The sequence below is a fragment of the Myxocyprinus asiaticus genome, chromosome 20 (genome assembly GCF_019703515.2).
Source record: "Myxocyprinus asiaticus isolate MX2 ecotype Aquarium Trade chromosome 20, UBuf_Myxa_2, whole genome shotgun sequence".
In the NCBI taxonomy this organism is placed as follows: Eukaryota; Metazoa; Chordata; class Actinopteri; order Cypriniformes; family Catostomidae; genus Myxocyprinus; species Myxocyprinus asiaticus.
In genome coordinates this window covers 14,269,821-14,289,316 of record NC_059363.1, presented here as the reverse complement: position 1 = coordinate 14,289,316, position 19,496 = coordinate 14,269,821, and the positions used below count along the sequence as shown (strand labels likewise).

Sequence of the window (19,496 nt, the reverse complement as noted above, 5' to 3'; positions counted from 1 at the left end):
TGTGGTGTGGCATAGTGGTTAAAGTTCAGTGCTTGCAACTGTCCTTGTTTCCAGGTGGACTGATTAAAAACACCCCGTGCACCCTGACTTCTGGAAGTTGCATAACAGCCAATCAGATTGGAACTGGCCATTTCAGCCAGTTTTTCAGCCTTTTTTGTGTGCAGTTTACACCAGACAGACTAAATGACTACTTACTAGAGTCAGTCAATCTGTCAGATAGGAACAAAACTCTACCATGCTAATTAAAATAAATGTAATTAAAATGAAATGAATTCTATTTAGTATTAGTCCAGAGGCTTGAGATTCTCCTCAAGGTTGTGTGAAAAACTACACTAAAGCTTTTTTTTTTTTTTTTGCGGCAGTTTCATGCTCAGATAATATTTTTCTGAGAGAAATTGGGTTTGTAGCCAAAACTTGTCATGAGAACTGCTGTACAGTAAAGCCCCTCTGACCATGAAAGCCAAGAGGTTATTATAGGCAGGAAGATACAGAGCACTCCACAAAACGGCTACAGAAATGTGTTTTCTATAGAGACAAAATGTTTTGTTGCCAAAGTTGTGGTTTGCCCTAAAAAATGAATTTACATGAAAAACATTAGACAAAACCACTAAAAATAGAGAAGCACTGTGCTTTTTTCCAGAAAGGTTTTAAGCTCAACAGAAAATCAGGGCAGAATTGTATTAAACATTGCCTATAGGCAATAAACATGCATATACAGTGGCCCCAAAAGTATTTGGACACTTTTGGACCGGTAAGTCACACTTCAAATATTTGAATGCAATTGTTTTAGAAACAAGGTGTTTTCAAGGTGTTTAAACTGTGTCGTTTGTCACATTAGCTGTGGCCACATTCCTAACCTAACGTTTGACAACCAGACAGTGTCACTATCTGTTGTTGTATAACCTCAAGCCTAATCCAAATGGCACTTGGTTAAATACTTTATACAATGCAAAGATAATTATATATTTTTAAGTGCGGCTAAAGTGTCCAATTACTTTTTAGGGGCCAGTGTAACCATGTAGGTGTGAATTACCGTAAGTATCTCTTTTGTGGATGTTGTATGCACACAAAACTTAGCGCTATTGGCTGTCTCTCTTTCTCCTTTCACATATGCTACTGGTTAGTATACTAGGCTTCTCAAAGGTACGTTGCCAACTGGATGTTACATGTTTTCATTTGAGCGTGTGTGAGAGAGTGGGGCATGTTTTAGTCCAAGTCTTCTTTTTTTTTCTTTTTTTTTTTTATAAACAGCTTGAATATTTCTGTCAGTGTGCATATTTTAGCATAATTGAAATGTGTGAGTTTGTGTGCGTTTGTGTTTGAGAATAACAAAACTTGGATTTGACAGTGTTAGTATAGTGTATGTTTTAGTATGTGTGTGTATGAGTGCTTAAGAATATGTATTTTTGAAATGCTATTCCACACTCTCAGCATTGTGATTTTTGTTTCAGGTCATAGATGAAACCAATACTCAAATTGCCTGGCCGTCTAAGTTAAAGATTGGAGCCAAGTCCAAAAAAGGTATACACACATGCACACAGACAGACGCCATAGTTATGGCAGATGTCCCTGCACTAGTCACAACGCACAAACCCACAATATGCTCAGAAGCAGCTGTCTCTAACTAAGAATGTGGTGGTTATATCCAGCTGGTATCTTACTGATTTGTTTGTCTTTGCAGAATGGATATCATGATCATGTTTCATTTGCAGACTGTACTTTTGGTAGTTTATTGAAAGAATGTTAAAGCCATTTTTGGCTTTAAAAAGCCAAGAACCTAATTAGACCCTTAAGGCTTTTCTTAAAGGAATAATGTGAGACGATCTGGCATCATGAGGCAAATCTGTCTGTGTTTGTGGTTCCTCACAATTTTTTAAAAAGTGAAAGAGTGAAGGCATAACAAGTCTTTTTTTGGGGGGGGGGGGGGTTTCCCCTTTTTCACCCAGTTTGGAATGCCCAATTCCCAATGCGCTTTTAAGTCCTCGTGGTCGCGTAGTGATTCGCCTCAATCTGGGTGGCGGAGGACGAATCCCAGCTGCCTCCGCGTCTGAGACCGACAACCCGCGCATCTCATCATGTGGCTTGTTGAGCGCATTGCCACAGAGACATAGCGCGTGTGAAGGCTTCACGCCATCCACAGCGGCATCCACGCTCAACTCACCACGCGCCCCACCGAGAGCGAACCACATTATAGCGACCACGAGGAGGTTACCCCATGTGACTCTACCCTCCCTAGCAACCGGGCCAATTTGGTTGCTTAGGAGACCTGGCTGGAGTCACTCAGGCATAACAAGTCTTGATATATTGTCAGACAAAACACATTCTTGCACTGAAAAAAATTTAGACGCTGCGAAACAAATAAAACAGAACGCAGGTGTATCAAGATGCGTTTTTTTTTTTAAAGCTCTTTTTAACTTGACAGGACATCTAAAAAACGAAGTGCTCCTGCATGTGATGCTGAAAATATAGCGAGAAGTAGCAGTGAAAAATGTCCATCTAGCGCATGTTTACGTGGAAAAACAAAAAACTGTTGCTCATTTAACATATAAGAGGTCATTGAACTATAAAAACGTTCTGTAAGTTTGCATTTGTTGAATCCAAGCTGCCAAAATGACTCGTTCTCTACTTCCTCCACATTGTGATGTCACACTGTGGAAGATATTTGCATCTGACCGCCTCCAAAACAACACATTGATGACAACTTTAACGAATTACTTCCGCAGCCCCGCCCAGTAGTGGTTAGCAGTGAGAAGGCAAGAAGAGAGCAGGTCAATCAAGAGCAGAGAGCCAGTAATAATAGTGGGCGTGTGCTGCCAAGTCTTAAAGGAGAAGCAGCACCAAAACAGCGTGGGTCACAATGAGGGTGGAAAATTGTCATATTTTACAAATATATGACTTTTATTTATTTTTTTGGTGCAAAAAATTTTACTAAAATGATAAGTGAACCTCAAGGAACATATTAAAATAATAAAAAAGGGCTCAGGGCCTGAAATTTGGCACGGAATTGAGGGTATATCGTGCAATTTTAATCAATCCCGCAAGTTCCACGTTCATAGCGCTGGGAATTCCTGCACACTTTTATTTGCTTTACAGTGCAGCTGAGAATTATTAAACCAATAGATACAGATGAACAAATCAAATCAATAAACTTGTTTTTGTATCAAACTGTAATTCCAGAAGATGCGCAAGTAAATCCGCTCTGTCTCTCCCTCTATTTCAGCTGCTGTCAGCAGCGCGTTGAGCACTTGTTGAGTTTGGTGTGAGTGCGCGCAGTGAGGGAGCGCTTTGCCACATAGTTACTGAATGTATCTATACATCTGTAAGATGTTACAGATGTAAACCTTTTAATTCAACATGCAAATGGCGTTATACTGCGTTTCCGTTAGTGAGCAATGCGATAAAACTATTGCTTCTGTTTATAATTAACAAAGCTGTTAATACTGCAAGCGCGTGACGTTGAAGCGATCTATAGTTTTGACGCTGCACGTTTGACAAGAAAGACAGAAATAGCAAAAATGCTTTGTGTACAAGCTGCATGGTGAAGAGAGTCACTTATTCACCTGTTCCATCTCTCATCTTCCATCCAGGGTCGGAAATGAACGGGGGCTCTGGGCAAAAATGCCCCAAATTCAAAATATGGTGGCTGTTGTTTTATAAATAGCATCTGATGCAGGCCTAGTCTAAATATACACATCGCAATCTTCATTTGCCATCCGTTGTGCAGATGTTGCCGAGTCAGTGGCGGATGCTCACACCATAAACACGCACAGGAGGGCACTCAGATTCTCACACTCCGCATCAATTCAGTGTCGTGCTCACATGCTAAATTACGTGACTGTTCAGACCATTCATTTAAAATATACTGTCCTAGTGAGTAACACTGTCACTCTGCTATCCTACTTCCCTGCCCATCGGCTCATGATAACTTGCATCTGTCTGTTTGAAAAGCCTCCTCACCAGCTAGTAGCCAAAAGTGCGGGACGGATGAATGTGGTGTTAATCAGGTCTGAGAACACAAAATATAATGCAACCAAATTCTACAATGTAATTAATAATAATATTAATAAAAATAATATCTGTATAAATAGCCTTGATGTTAAATAAAACATTATTAATGATACAATAATAGTTTTACATTAATCACTTTTAGTGTATGAATCATATTTTTGACTAATTTTCATTGTGAAATGTTTATTTTTGCATTGATTTTATCAATTGGCGTGAAGAAGTTGCGACGTTTTTTTTTAAGCTCCTCATTCCAAATCTGGAGAAATGCTGTCATCTCCTCTATGTCAGTGCATTAGTTTAGTAGGTTATGTTAATTTAATAGCCAGAATATTTGGAAATATGTGAATGAGAACAATGTTTCAGTAACAATGCACATATGCAATGTACAGATCATGTAATTTTGTAATTATTGAAACATTGAAACATTTTTCAAATTGAATTAATTGTTTAAATTATAACATAAAATTATGACAGGGTAATTTTATAAGGTTAGAATAGAAAAAAAAAAAAAATGCCCTTGTAAAGGTAAAAAATGCCCCTGTAAGTCATATACTGCCCCTTAATGGAAAAGCTGATATCTGACCCAGGTTCCATCTGACCTATTTGGGAATTAGAAAAGTAGCTCCCCCGTGAGATTTAGGTGAGTTTGTTGTAAAATTCAACCTTTTGTTAATATGTTAAGATCTCTCCAGATATTTACTTCCATAAATTCACACTTTTCGCTACTTTTCTTTTGTCCCTTTCTGTTTCTCCCAAAAGGCCGCCTTTGATCGTGTTTTAAATATGGTCAGTGTTTGTGACTCACAAAGCTGAACTATATTTTACATTCCCAGATCTTGAACTGTTTTTCTCATTTTCTCTTTCTCTCTCTCTCTCTCTTTTTTCTTTTTTCGGCCACTGCCTGTAACAGATGTTATCAATCTGAGAGATGTCTATTCTGCTCTGTCCTGAGTCAGTAAATCACTTTTAAATGAGTCTGTCTGCTGGACAGAAAAATCACTCTTCTGTCTTCTCAACTGGGTTGCAGAGAGGCCAGACAATTTGGTTCAAATGAAAGATAAATTCTCCAACGATTTGAAGCCAGATCCAAGAAAATTACCACCCATTTTGTTTCATTCTATAATATACTATATTTGCGCACACTGTACAGTATGCACCTCTTCTTTAACATTTTAAATAAAAGGTTTTGCAGACATGAAACACCATAGAATGTACGCTTAGAAACTTAAAGTGGGGTTCAAACGTCCACTTTTGTGTGCTGCTATTTTGCTGCTTTTAGTATTTATATCCTCCTTTTGCTTCAATGATAGCTCTACAAGTCTATAAAACCTGATGATCCATGTACTCCCAGCTTGATTTGAGAATGTTCCCAAGAGCATCTTGAGTGCTTCAGTGATAGCCAGAAAAGCTGAACTTCTGTACATAGTTAACCTGAGTCTCAAATTTGCCTATTTGATAAGTGACCTATAAATAGTGCAGAATGTTAAATATTTCTTATTCATTTGATATTATAATAACATTTCTTTGTTTTGCTTTACCAAAATCCTTGAACTTCCAGGTTTAAATTAGATTTTGAATCCTAGACTTTCAATGTGGACTCAGACTTCTGAACCCCACTGTACATAGATATAAACCACATGCAAGCATGCATTAACTATAAACATTTTCTACAGACATGCATAGACATTCTCCATTCATAAATATGCAGGCCACACATACAACCTCATACACACATTCACATACTGGAGCTGATGACTACCACATGGCAGGAAGGGGATCGTATGGTAGGTTGGACAGGAAGACCCCTACTGGTGTTACTCTAATACCTCCCCAAAAAACAGCGTACTTTGTGTGTTTGTGTGTGATGCGTGTGATCCTTCCTGTTTCATATCCCCCCTGCTCTCCTAGCTTCAATCCCGAAAATCTGGGGGTGTATTTGAGGTTTAGAGGGAGAGAGAATGAGTCAAGGAGTGTGTGTAGAGAAAAACAGAATTCCAAGAAATAACTACAGGAGCTATTTTTAGAGCACTGCAGTACGCCAGTAATGTACATTTCTGATGATGGGGGTGGGGGGGGGGGGTAAATTATTAAAAACACAGTTGTGATTTTATTTGTTGTAAAAGTATGAAACGTATTGAACCATGTCTATTAAAACCTATTTATTAGTAAATACACAGTTAAGACACGCAACAGTTGCTAATCCTAATTTGGCTTCATTTGGAACTTTTTTCATTAGTGGAACAAAAACAGAGAAAACATTGTCCATACTGAGTCTAAAATGTAAGTTAATCAATATAAACTTATTTTTTTATAAAACTATTGTATAAAAGCAATATCACACAAATTAGAATGCTGTTATACTAAATTTAATTGTTTTTATACAACCGTTCATTTACTTTCTTTTCTTCTCTTCTCTTGTCCTGTTCATAATCCTCACAGATCCACATATTAAGGTCAGTGGAAAGAGGGAAGATGTGCGAGAGGCGAAAGAGAAAATAATGTCCGTTCTTGACACAAAGGTAACTACGTGGAACATGTGATTGTCATGTTACTGTAACTGATGGAAAACTCTCCAGTGACTGGTCTGTGAGGGATGATATTATCTTGAGAGAAGGTTCTGTCAGTCTAAACTCACTGAAATTAGTTTAGGATCATATAAAGAATTCTTATCTTTTCAAGAAATGAAAAAATAACAAGAAAATATCCCTCTTAGCTTCTTTTAGCTATTAACTAGATATTGACCTTGAAGTTAAAACTAACAGACTTAGTTTTTTCATACTCCATTATCCACTCATAGAAAATGAGTTTGTAACCCCAAAATCTGTTAATATGTATGGAAAAATAGAGAGGATTATTATAATGTATTATTAATAGATTTTAGTGTATGATTAAAGTGATAGTTCACCCTCATGCCATCCCAGATGTGTATGACTTTCTCTCTTCTGCAGAACACAAATGAAGATTTGTAGAAGAATATCTCAGCTCTGTAGGTCCATACAATGCAAGTTAATAGTGACCAGAACTTTGAAGGTCCAAAAGGCAGGATAAAAGTAATCCATAAGACTCCAGTGGTTAAATCCATATCTTCTGAAGTGATATGATTGGTGTGGGAGAGAAACAGATCAATATTTAAGTCCTTTTTTAACTGGGAATCTAAAATTTCACTTCACCATTCACGTGCATTGTTTGGACCAACAGAGCTGAAATCCCTTGCACCCGCATGCCAGTCTACTTCTTGCAGTAATCCTTCCACATCGTCACGTGGCAGTGGCAGTTTTGGGTTCACGTGGAACCCAAACACTTTTTTTCGCAGCGTGGACAAACCATTTACATGATAAACAAGCTGCTAATAGCACAGTGCAGCACTTTCATATTTGACCTCACCTCAGTTAAAACCAGTTGTACTGTATATGATGTCTTTTTCACATATGTATTTCATGTTATGTAATTCAGGCTTCATTGGCCATTGTTTCTTGTATTTAAAATGTTTAATGGGACATGACTGTCAAACAGTCAGAGCAGTGACCCTAACACTAAATACTCAATTTGCCGCACTTACATTATACGGCTTGTGATTTTCAGGACAACAGAACGAAGCTTGAAACAAATGTACAAGAGAGCAAAGAATACTTGGACACTTGTCTAAGATTGTCAGCAGTGTGCTTATACGGACTTAAGAGCATCAGTGGTGTGTTGTTATTCTAAATCATGACCTTTGACACACAGAGTAATCGTGTGACCCTGAAAATGGACGTATCACACACAGAACACTCGCATGTGATTGGAAAAGGAGGAAATAACATCAAACGAGTGATGGAAGAGACGGGCTGCCACATACACTTCCCTGACTCTAACAGACACAGCCAGGGAGAGAAGAGCAACCAGGTATACATACACACTCTAAGTCAACAGACCCAACTAGGAACCAGCACTCACTCAGACACACATTCAAACCTGGTGTGTCATGATCGATCAAGACATGCAAGAACCATTTGTGTCTCAATTTCTGCATGGATGTGAATGTAAATTAAATATAGTTCTAAATTCTCATTTTGAAAAGGTAGGTCATATCCTACTTGTAGAGCAAAACATTTCCACCAGCAGCGGCTGAACTTGGCTGAATCAGTTTATTTATAGGGACATGAAGCAGTTTGTGTTGGCTGGTGGATGAGAATGGTTCACAGTATGATGGATCTGATTGGCTGCTGCATGGCTCTCAGGTTTGAATAGACTGCTGAGTGGCCTGATGAGGCATGTAGACAGTTTGGAATGTTACTTGTGTGTGAGAGAGAGGGTTTACTTTGCTATACTTTGTGGACAAATTTGTGACAAAACATCTCTTTAGGGACATTAGGGGACATCCACATTTGGAAAAATTAAATATAATTCAATTAAATTCTAAAAATGCTAAAATTCTAAAAATTTTCATTTAAGGTTAGGGTTTGTTTGATTAGTTAGTTTATATTAATTATAACAAGATAGGTAAAGTTTGTCGAGACAGGTTTGACAAAGCCTTGTCTGAAAGTTTAAACTAGTTTTATAATTTTTAAGTTGATAGATACAGATATTATAGGAAGTAAAACAGCCAGCTAGCTAGCTAGATAGTCAGATAGAGTGTCACATATAGGCCACGTACCAGAGAGTAATTAGCAGAGACGAGTCACCTCTATTAAAATGAATGGGAGAAATTGGGAGAGCCCAATGGTCAACGGATGTAGAAAAGACGTCCTACCATACAGGTAAAAGAGCCAGTCACCTTGTAGACACAGACATCACCTGTCAATCAACTAGAGAGCGCGCATTAGCTATACAAACCAAGAAAAATTCGTTTTTCTAGCTTAATCTGAGATAATGAAGCATAATTTATGATACCAGTGTTATCAGATTTTACTGCTGATTTGAAATAATATTCTTTGATTGTAATCTTGACCAACTGTTTTGGAGATTTTGGTCTTTCCCCATTCAAATATATAGGAGCTGGACTGGCTTGCCGCTTGTTTACATAGAAAATAGCTGCCCAAGAGCGTTCCAAAGATGGCCGATGAGTGAACAGACTTGCTAAAAAGACTTTGTCACATACACACTACAGCTAAATACGGTTTTCAGTTCACCTTTTTGTGCTTAATCCCGTTCTGTACTCACACAGTTCAGTCATTTATGGGAGTGACAACTGCATTCTACTACCGAATTAACTCCCGAAAAATTCAGGTAGTGACAACTGCATTTTCATAAATTCCATGCAGTGTTTTATGGAACTGAACTTAACAACTAGTTATTAATGATGTGATCAGTAGCATGTGTGACATGTGCCTGTCTTCTCCTGATGTAAATCGTGCAAACAGATAACATATATTCCAGTCCCTTTCTCCACTGTATTTTCTCTCATCAGCCCAGCAGTCCCAGGGTAAATCATACATTATAGTCCAGAGGGAGCACGTGCACTGCTTAGAAAAGGCTGCTTAGATGCACATAAACAAAACAAGGCGACTCTGTCGAAACATTGCCGGATGATAATATGTCTCTGGTTGATAATCTCCTTGCTCAAAAACAACCAACACAAAATGGTTTAAACTGGTGGCATTCACGCTGCTTGTTCACAGTCACGAGATGCTGCAGCGTTGCTATGGTTCTCACTTGTCAATCATCGCAGTAGAGCGCAACAGTGCCCCGCCCACTTATTCAGTATCTGGGTTCCAGAAGTATTTTTCCCATTCATTTTTGGCATTGGCTTTTCATAAAATCCTCCATAAAAGTTGGAAGCCATGAAGCAAACAATCAGCTCTGAGATGAATCACAACATCACAAACATTGTTTTGAGGCAAAAAAGTATTTGAAAATCTGACAAAAAGACAAAGGTACAAGCAGTGATGTTCCTCACTATAGGCAAACTAAGCAAGTTGCTTAGGGCCCCCGAATACAAATTTAGGGGATTCATTTAAATTCGGTTGTCACTCCAAAACTTTGTAGTGTGTATGTGGTCATAGAGTCAGATAGATGGAGAGGAGCTTAAAGCAGATTAAAGGCCTTTTATGGGTTTGTTGGCATTTTAATTTTTTTGACCGTTGGAATTTGAATTAACAATTCCGTTGGCCCATTTGAACATTCTGTCAATGTCAGTCTATGGAATTTCCATGATTTTGATTGTTCACTGTGCGAAAACTGTGAGTCTGGTCTGTTAGAAAAGATATACCACACTATTCCAGAACAGTCTGAAGGTTTCTGCTGAGTTTGGTGGATGCAGCTTTAAAGCTTTTGGAGGAGTTAATGTTTGGTCTCGGTTTAGAGATTTAGCAAAAACCCTAAACAAAGTTTGTAGATAGCAGTATGTTGGCTAATTTGTGCCAACATAATTAGCTTTATACTGTATAAAAACAATGAATTCTATGTCCCCATTTAGATATCCAAGTAAGCGTGTGAATGTGTGTGTGTAGGGATGAAAAGATGGAAAAGAGAAATTAAATCGTTCATTCCCAAAGCAGGATCTTAATTTAGTGCTTAGGCCTCATGCCACACTGGTCCTTTGCCACGCACACATATTTAATGGGTAATAAATCAGGTTTCTGGATGTATGACTGTATTATTGGAGCTTTGCTTAAGATTAACAAAAAATTCTTAGAGGATGAGAGAAAGGAATAAACATCTGCACCTATTATGAAGAAAGTACAATAATCAAGAAGTACAATAATTTCTTTGTTTCTCTCTCTCGCTCTCTCTCAGGTGTCAATAGCAGGGCAGCCTGCTGGAGTAGAGGCAGCGAGAATTAAAATACGAGTAAGATGAAGTTTAAGGTCCTTTTTGCTTGCTTGCTTTTCTTGCTTTTCTTGCTTTTCCTTCTTGTCTGAAAGAACTTTCTTTCTCTTCTTTCTTTGCTTCATGTGTTGCAACTTAAGCCATGCATTAGTGGTTTTATGTGCTGCACCCTAGTGGCCAAAATGAAATTATCATTCAACAAATCAGCATTTTTGGTTCTATATTCTCTTCAACAAAACAAATCAAACAGAATTGTTCTCCACCCTCTCTGTAGGAGTTGTTGCCATTGGCGCTGATGTTTGAATGTAGTGGGGTGGTACAGCAGGTGGACTGTAGCTCTCCTGTAGTTCAGCATATATCCCACACTTACAACGTCTCCATCTCCTTCAAACCACCCTCTCGTCTCTATGGCAACACTGCCATTGTCCGCGGCAACCAGAACAATGCCAATGGCATTAAGGTGAGGGATGAAGTGGTAGACACATTATATTAATGCTGTTGAAAGAACATTGTGTTAAAGAAACTGAAGTGGAATCTTGAGTCAGGTTTCAAATAACGGCAAAAAAACAAACAAACTCTTTAGTCATTAATACCTCCCCAAGGTTTTTGTGAACTAGAGTCAAATACAGTTGTGAATAAGGCCACCAAATCTTCACATCTCCCTTCTACAATATAAATAAATTGGTTATCTTTTCTCCGTAACGTCTGCATTTCAAATTTGCAGAATACAAACTAGCAAGATTCGTAATGCAAGGTTTATGTTGCCTTATATTTCAAATTAAGTCATAAATAAGGTTAATAGGTCTATTCTCAAGTAATTTCATATTTGTCAAGTCAGCAAAATTAAGACTCATCTCAGGTCTCGAGTCATATACATAAATTAACCTACACATGCTCTCACGCATAAACACAAACACACTTAAATCCCTGTGCTGAAGTTTCCTTCATAGTTGCAGATATAAATGACTGAAGCTCTTGAGTAGAGGGAGAAAGAATGAAACTAGGTCATTCTATGAAATGGAGAGATTTAATTTTCAAGTAGAGCTGCCAGAAATGAAACCAAAAAATACTGCAGCCTCCTCAACATAATGTAATGCTTTAGAAGAGATGGGCAAGGGTTTTGAGTTCTCTAAATGTGTTTACAGTGGCCTAAAAATTTATTTGGACACTTAAGTCCCACTTCATTGCGTTGGATACAAAATATCATCTGCAAACAATATGTCACCTACAAACAAATGATGCTAGATCTTTTCTCAGAAATAACTTTATTTTTGCAATACTTTCAACCAACTGGCCCAAAGGTCATTGTGGATGTATTAAATCAGTTCCTCTCAAGTTCACAAGGATGTCCTAGCAGAGAAACTACAGGTGTTGTTCATCACATTAACTATGGACATGTTCCACAAAGTTTGTCAACCAGAAAGTGTCCAAATACTTAATTTTGAATAATACTTATACTTTTTTTGTCATTTGGAACCTAGCACACTTTTCATAAAATGTTTGGCTTGAGAAATTAACTTTTTTTAAATAAATGTTACTTGGTTTGATATTTTTTTATAATGCAAAGACTTCCATACCTTTTAAAGGAATATTCCAGGTTCAGTACAAGTTAAACTCAGTCGACAGCATTTGTGGCATAATGTTGATTGAAACTCATGTATTATTTGAGCTGTAAAGTTTTTAAAATTGTAATTTTTACAGTCATTTTAGGGTTTGTTGACATTGCATCGTCATGGCAATGAAGTTGTAAAATTGGCAATAAGTTTACACAGAAAAGGTTCGTAAATGATCTTCTCACACTAAAATCATGTTTCCACGTATATTGTTTCTGTCTTGTGGCTATATTTTTAAGTGAGTATTCAACATTAAAAAATGGGCCCCCATTCACTTCCATTGCAAGTGCCTCACTGGAACCCAGATTTTTGCTTCTTTTAAAGAAAAGGAGGGGCAAGTCAAAAAAATTTTTTGTGGTAATCAGTATTGTGCCACAAATGCCGTCGATTGAGCTTAACTTGTATTGAACCAAGAATATTCCTTTAATGCATGGCTGAGGTGACCTAATAAGTTTAGGGGCCACTGTAGATTTATTTACATGTTGTTGTTGTGCGTGTATGTCTATTTCAAAATGGAAAAAAGTTGTATTTGGAAGAAATGGTGTATTTGGAGTAATTAAGATGTTCTTTTTTTTTATTTTATATTTTGGTGTGTTTGTTTCAGCGAGGGACAGCTTTGCTGTTGGAGCACCTCGCTGGGTCTTTTGCCGGCTCTGTTCTGGTCAGCACACAACTGGACATCGCACCCCAGCACCATCTCTTCCTGCTGGGCCGCAATGGAGCCAACATCAAACACATTACCCAGTGCACAGGAGCCCACATACACTTCCCTGACCTCAATACACACTCACACTCCCCCACGCACACTAGCCGCTCCGGAGTCTACATACAGGGGAGCATTGACGCCGTATGTGCGGCTAGACAGCAGCTCATGGTATGGAAACAGTTTGTCTGCCTTTCTTCTTTTCTGTCTGTCTGCATGTCTGCCTGTTTGTCTTTTGCCCTAATTTAATACTGCTGTACATATTTGTGGCCAGTTGGTGAAAAAGACTCCGTGTCATGCAGAAAGAGGTGAAATTGAGAGAGATGTTTGGATGAGAGTCACTACAAATGCTGACAGATGATTGGACTTGTACTGGTCTGGATGAAGATCTTGAGGCTTTTAGCAATGTGCCAAAGCAGAGGGGTTTCAAGACACGTGCCAAATTGATTATACACCTCGCCACTTGTTGTTCAAAACAGGAAATCCAGATTTAGCAGTTTGTCGTTTTAGTCTATAATCTGTAATCTAATCTCATTTAAGGCCTCGTAGTGGTCATGTGTGAGCGAGAGAGTGTATACATAAAACATAGATTATAGCCTGTCACTTCCTGAAGGGGACATTCTTATGTGGTGTGGGCGTGTGTGCTTGTATTTATTTTGTGACTCTAAATGACACTGATTATTGAGTACTGGAACAATGCATGCTACAGGACTGAAAACAAATTATTTATCTTTTGGATAAGTTATTTTGGATTCTTCTGTTAAACATGTTCAGAGGTATTCGCACGTTTGTGTGCAACCTCCTGCTTCTTCAGATTTTTTTTTACAAAATGTGTGTTTTTCCTTGCCTATCTCCCAATATGGTTCAACACCATCAGATAGAAAAATTATGTGTATTTAAAGGGATGGTTCACCCAAAAATAAAAATGTTCTCGCCATTTACTCACCCTCATGCCATCCCAGATGTATATGACTTTCTTTCTTCTGCAGAACACAAATAAAGAATTTTAGAAGAATATTTCAGCTCTGTAGGTCCTCACAGTGCAAGTTAATGGGTACCAAAATGTACCTTTTTTACTATAAATTCTCCTCCCTGACCACTAGGCGGCGATATGTGGGAAGACTGTGAATTGCCAAAAACAAAAGGAGGTGAAAGTGAAAGTGGAGATTGATATTAAAAAAGGACTTAAATATTTATCTGTTTCTCAACCACTTATATTGCTTCTGAAGATATAGATTTACCCACTGGAGTCTTATGGAATACTTTTATGCTGCCTTTATGTGCTTTTGGAGCTTCAAAATGTTGGTATCCATTCACTTACATTGTGTGGATCAACATAGCAGAAATATTCTTCTAAAAATCTTCCTTTGTGTTCATCAGAAGAAAGAAAGTCATACACATCTTGGATGGCATGAGGGTGAGTAAATGATGAGAGAATTTTCATTTTCGGGTGAACTATTGCCTTTGTATTTACAAATCTGGACCTAATTGAGTCTACAGGGTGGATTCAAACTGATTCCATCTATTGAATTTTTTTCTTGACAGCTAACGGTGTTGAAAAAAAAAACATATTTTGCACATCACACATGTATTAAATGCATTAACCTTTTTTTCTGGTGTTGCTAGCTACTAATAGGGCCAACTTAAAACAAAATATCTATATAAAAAAACTTGGTTTACAATTTGTGTGATGCAGTTGACAGATCATGGTTGTGACAGAAAACATAAGCACAGTTACTTAAAATGTTAAATAAAATTTGTGTTATAAACATTTTAATGATCATCTCTGATTAATTTCAAAGTGCAATTGTTATTTTCAAAATTAATGACAGGTTGTGCAACATCTTTTAATTCATGTCTCAAGAATCTGTGGTGTGTGTTTCAGGGCTGTCTGCCGCTGGTGTTGATGTTCGATATTAAGGAGGAGATGGAGGTGGCGTCTCAGGTCATCACTCTACTTATGGAGCACCTAGACGTCTTCATCAGTATTAAACCCAAACCGAAACAACCCAGCAAGGTAACAAATACCTTGAAACATACAAGTGAGACTTCCTTGCTTATTATTTATAATCCTACTTGTAATTTAAAGTAGTTAAACTACAGTCAAGCTACTAATATAAAGTAGTTAACTAGACAATATCATTTATTTTTTTACAATCAAAGCAAATCAAAACCTCTGTCTAGCACATAAACAATAAGGATCTGGGTGACCTGAAGAGATAAATGTACACCAAATACAACTGATGAAATTGGTAAACATCCCAAGTTATATAACTGGATCAAGAACATAATGATAAACAGTAGTAGTAGCTCGATTTGTCATTTTTCTACAAAAGAGATGTTAATGCAGCATAGGGACTTCTGTACAGGGATTCAAATGATTTGTTGAATCTTTTTTTGAACCTGTTCATTTAAAGGAATGTTTTGGGTTCAATACAAGTTAAACTCAATTGACAGCATTTGTTGCATAATGTTGATTACCATAGAAAATATGTGTGTATTATTACCCGTCCCTCATTTATTTTAAAAAAAACAAAAAGCAAAAATCATGTTTACAGTAAGGCACTTGCAATGGAAGTGAATGGGGGCCAGTCCATAAATGTTGAAATATACACTGTTTCAAAAGTATAGCCACAAGATACAAACATAATAGGTTTATACGTATGTTAACATAGTGTGATAAAATCCCTACACAGTTATACACAATTTTAGTGTGATAAAATCACTTACAGGGTTTACCGGTGTTGGTTCACTATGGCAACGAAGATAAGGTTAGTAAGTAATTTTATCACATGTTAACATGTATGATCTTCCCATTTACTTCCATTGTAAGTGCCTTTCTGTAACCATTATATTTTCCCTTTTTTTTTTTTAAATAAACAAGGGATTTTATAAACGACTTCCCAATGCTACAATGATAAATTGTGCCTCTTTGTCTTTCTGTCTTTTAGTCTGTGATTGTGAAGAGTGTGGAAAGGAATGCTGGTAGCATGTATGAGGTACGCAGGATTCTGTTGGGGCTGGAGTCCAGCTGCGTCCCCTCCTCCATTAGTCCTGTCGCTGTTAACGGACATACTTCTGCCTCCCCTCCCCTGATTGGCTCTGTTGGACAGGACACTCTAGCCTCAGCTGGACTGAGGCTAAGCACTTTGGGTAATGTAATGTTAATGTATAGATTTTTATTACTAAACCTCAGTGTTGGCTTTACAATCTTTAAGTAATTCCTTGATTGTGCATTCTAAGTAAAGCCTGTTTGTATCCATACTTTACGCACACAGACACACACAGTGCTGCTTTAGATGCAGTCACTATAATTACTACTGTCTGTGTTTGTAGATTACAGTTCATGCTGCCAAACAGCTCCATAAGTAGCTACAGCTGTGTGTGTTAGTGTGTGTTTGTCTGTGTTCCATATTCAGACTTGCTCGCACACTATTAGTGTGAGTTAAAACAGTCCTTTCTGTTGTGCAGTCCTTTCATAATGCGCTCTTTTAAAGATCTTTATGGTTATGCCTTTGTTTGCAGTACAATATTAAGTTTGCAGTTAAGGTCACTACCTGTAATATTTAAATTACTGTAGGAACATTGTAACATTGGTAACATGCATCAGAATAAGGGCTGTCAATCGGTTCAAATTTGTAATCAAATTAATTACTTGATATGCTGATTAATTAATCTAATTGTGATTAATTTGATTAATCAGCATGTCAAGTAATTAATTTAATTTAAAAAAATTATTGATTGACATCGAGCCATGTTTTATATTATCTAATAAATTCTTTCCTTTTCTGCCAGTATAATGTAATGTATTCTAATTATCTGAATTATTATACATTACATTATAGTGGCAGAAAAGGAAAGAATTGATTAGATAATAGCATGGCTTTAGAAGGCAATACATTTATTATTTCCATAACATTGAACATAAGCATATCATTGGCCTACAGTCAACAGCAATCCGTTTTGCAATTGAACTCGTCAATCTCACCGAGGTACACTTATTATATGGGCTTTTCGTAGGTCGCGTCTTTGTACATATGTGTCGGAAGAGCGCTTTTGGAGAGTCTCACTTTGGTTGCGTCGCGTCATAAACGTAGCATTAAGTTAAACTATTTGCATTAAGTTGAACCCTGCATTTTGTCTGGATAGCTGCATGTTGCCTGTTCAGCTGGAGTTGTGCTTACTGCCCCCTGCTGACTGAGACTCGGAAGCATTCCTTATTATGGTCCAGGGGCATGATTAATTGCATACATTTTTTTAGCATGTTATTTTTAATATAATTAATCGCATTAAATCAACTCGTTAAATCGACAGCCCGAATTAGAATGTCTTAGTATTCATATTAGTAATTTTAACATTGTTCATGGAATGTTCCATGTTAAATACAATTTAAAGGGAAAAAAGACAAATAATTAAAAAAAACTAGATGAATATTCTGTCATCATTTACTCACACTCACGTTTTTACTAACCTGTATGCCTTTCTTTCTTCTGTGGAACACAAAAGGAGATGTTGGGCAGAATGTTAGCCTCAGTCACCATTCACTTTAATTGCATCTTTTGACTAAGACTAGTATTCTGCCTAACATCTCCTTTCAAAGAAGAAAGTCATAGGAGTTTGAAGCAACATGTGGGTGAATAAATGACAATTTTTGGTTTTGGGTGAATTATCACTAAGATTTTAAAACAGAGTATTCCTTTAATGCAGTTGCAATTACTAATATGAATTCTAACACATAGTCATGTAATTTGTTTCATACTTTTGCATTCTGGGGTAATCAAGAGCAGGCCACAGATGCTGTCAAAAGAGCTTAAATTGTATTTAACCCAGAATATTTCTTTAATATTGCTGCAATATCATATGCATTCCTCTCTGATCTTCTCTCTGTCCCTGTCTCTTCAGTTGGTCTTCTAAGGTCTTCAGTCAGCCCCGTTCCAAACGGTTCCTCCAACCCAAACTGTGTCCTTAACGGACAGGGCTCTGTGTTAAACATCCAGAACGGAGCATCGAACAACACACAGCATATTCATACGCCCTCTCACACACCTGCTAATTCACACACACATTCACATGCTCCTGTTCACACAGCGTCTCTTTGGCCCAGTGCCTTCAGTTCAACAGCTAACACAGCAGGTGAGTCTGAGTCTCTCATAAACCACATATATCACAGTCAGTTTATACATAGAGTCCTTGTGTTAATTTCTACTGATACCCTCGACACTGTTTTTAAGAAAGTCAGTCCAGAATCAATTATTTACGTTTTTATTTGTTTTACCTATTTTTATTTTTTTTATTTTTTACGTGTTTTTGCCATTAAAACAGCCATACAAGCTGTCATGGCGGCAACACCTAGTATTAAAGGATGTTCACCCAAAAATTATTTTTCCATCATCTTTTATTCATCCTCATGTCCTTTCAAACTCATATGACTTTCTTTCATCCATGGAACACAAGAGAATTTTGAAGAATGTTGACAATGTTGCAGGGCAGTGGTGGCTCAGCAGTTAAGGCTCTGGGTTACTGATCAGAAGGTTGGGGGTTCAAGCCCCAGCACCACCAAGATGCCACTGTTGGGCCCTTGAGCAAGGCCCTTGACCCTAACTGCTCTAGGGGTGCTGTATCATGGCTGACCCTGCACTCTGACCCCAGCTTAGCTGGGATATGTGAAAAAAAGAATTTCACTGTATATGTGCAAAATGTATAATGTGTGATAAATAAATACAATTAATTAATTAAAAAAATTAACTGCTCTATTTTCCATACAAAGAATGAGAATGTTGACTGAGCAATGCAAGGAGAATTAAAAAAGGAGGAGCAAATGAGCTGTTAATACCAGCATCAAACGGGTTCAGATTTGGATATAAAGTAAACCATCTCTCTCTGTTTCAGGGTTTTCCTCCGATCTGATGTTGCAGTCTGTGTCTCAGGCGACTCTTAGTGGTCTTCTTCTCTCTGGCGTCCAGAGTCAAACACACACACCGTCCCCTCCACCTGGACTCGCACCGATACACAAACCAGCCAGCGCCGAACATCTCAATGGACATGTGAGAATCTTACCAAAGTTTGTTTTTGTGTGCTGTTTTGTTTTAGACTCATTATGCTTCCTGTGCTTGTTACTGCTGGAGGCCATTGTGTTTGTTTGTGATTGTGTGTGTGGGTTTGTTGTAGCTTGCCAGTTCTGTGTACAGTAGGATCTCCTCTGTATCGCTTAACCCCGCCCACTGTGACACTGCCCAGGAAGTTATCGGACACGCCCAATCCGAATCCATTTCCAATAAATCAACAGATGAAGGTACAGAACACACATACACATTACAAAATGTTTTCTCTGGATCCTAAAGCATCATGCCCATTCAAACTGCATGTGCCCCCTCAGATTTTTAAGCCAAGTGGATTTTGAATGCAACTTCCAAAATTGTTGT

At 37.7% G+C, this 19,496-nt stretch overlaps 1 protein-coding gene across 2 annotated transcripts in view; it reads left to right on the top strand.

Annotated features, from left to right (window-relative positions):
• LOC127411382 (protein bicaudal C homolog 1-B-like) overlaps nt 1-19,496 on the top strand; it is a 64,870-nt gene that overhangs the window by 30,995 nt on the left and 14,379 nt on the right. For both annotated transcript variants that reach the window (XM_051646908.1, XM_051646907.1), the window contains exons 3-13: nt 1,452-1,521; nt 6,448-6,527; nt 7,735-7,893; nt 10,726-10,779; nt 11,033-11,218; nt 12,976-13,245; nt 14,960-15,091; nt 16,026-16,227; nt 17,977-18,207; nt 18,964-19,118; nt 19,243-19,366. In XM_051646908.1, coding sequence (XP_051502868.1) covers nt 1,452-1,521; nt 6,448-6,527; nt 7,735-7,893; nt 10,726-10,779; nt 11,033-11,218; nt 12,976-13,245; nt 14,960-15,091; nt 16,026-16,227; nt 17,977-18,207; nt 18,964-19,118; nt 19,243-19,366 — 1,663 coding nt within the window. The remainder of the gene's footprint in view (nt 1-1,451; nt 1,522-6,447; nt 6,528-7,734; nt 7,894-10,725; nt 10,780-11,032; nt 11,219-12,975; nt 13,246-14,959; nt 15,092-16,025; nt 16,228-17,976; nt 18,208-18,963; nt 19,119-19,242; nt 19,367-19,496) is intronic.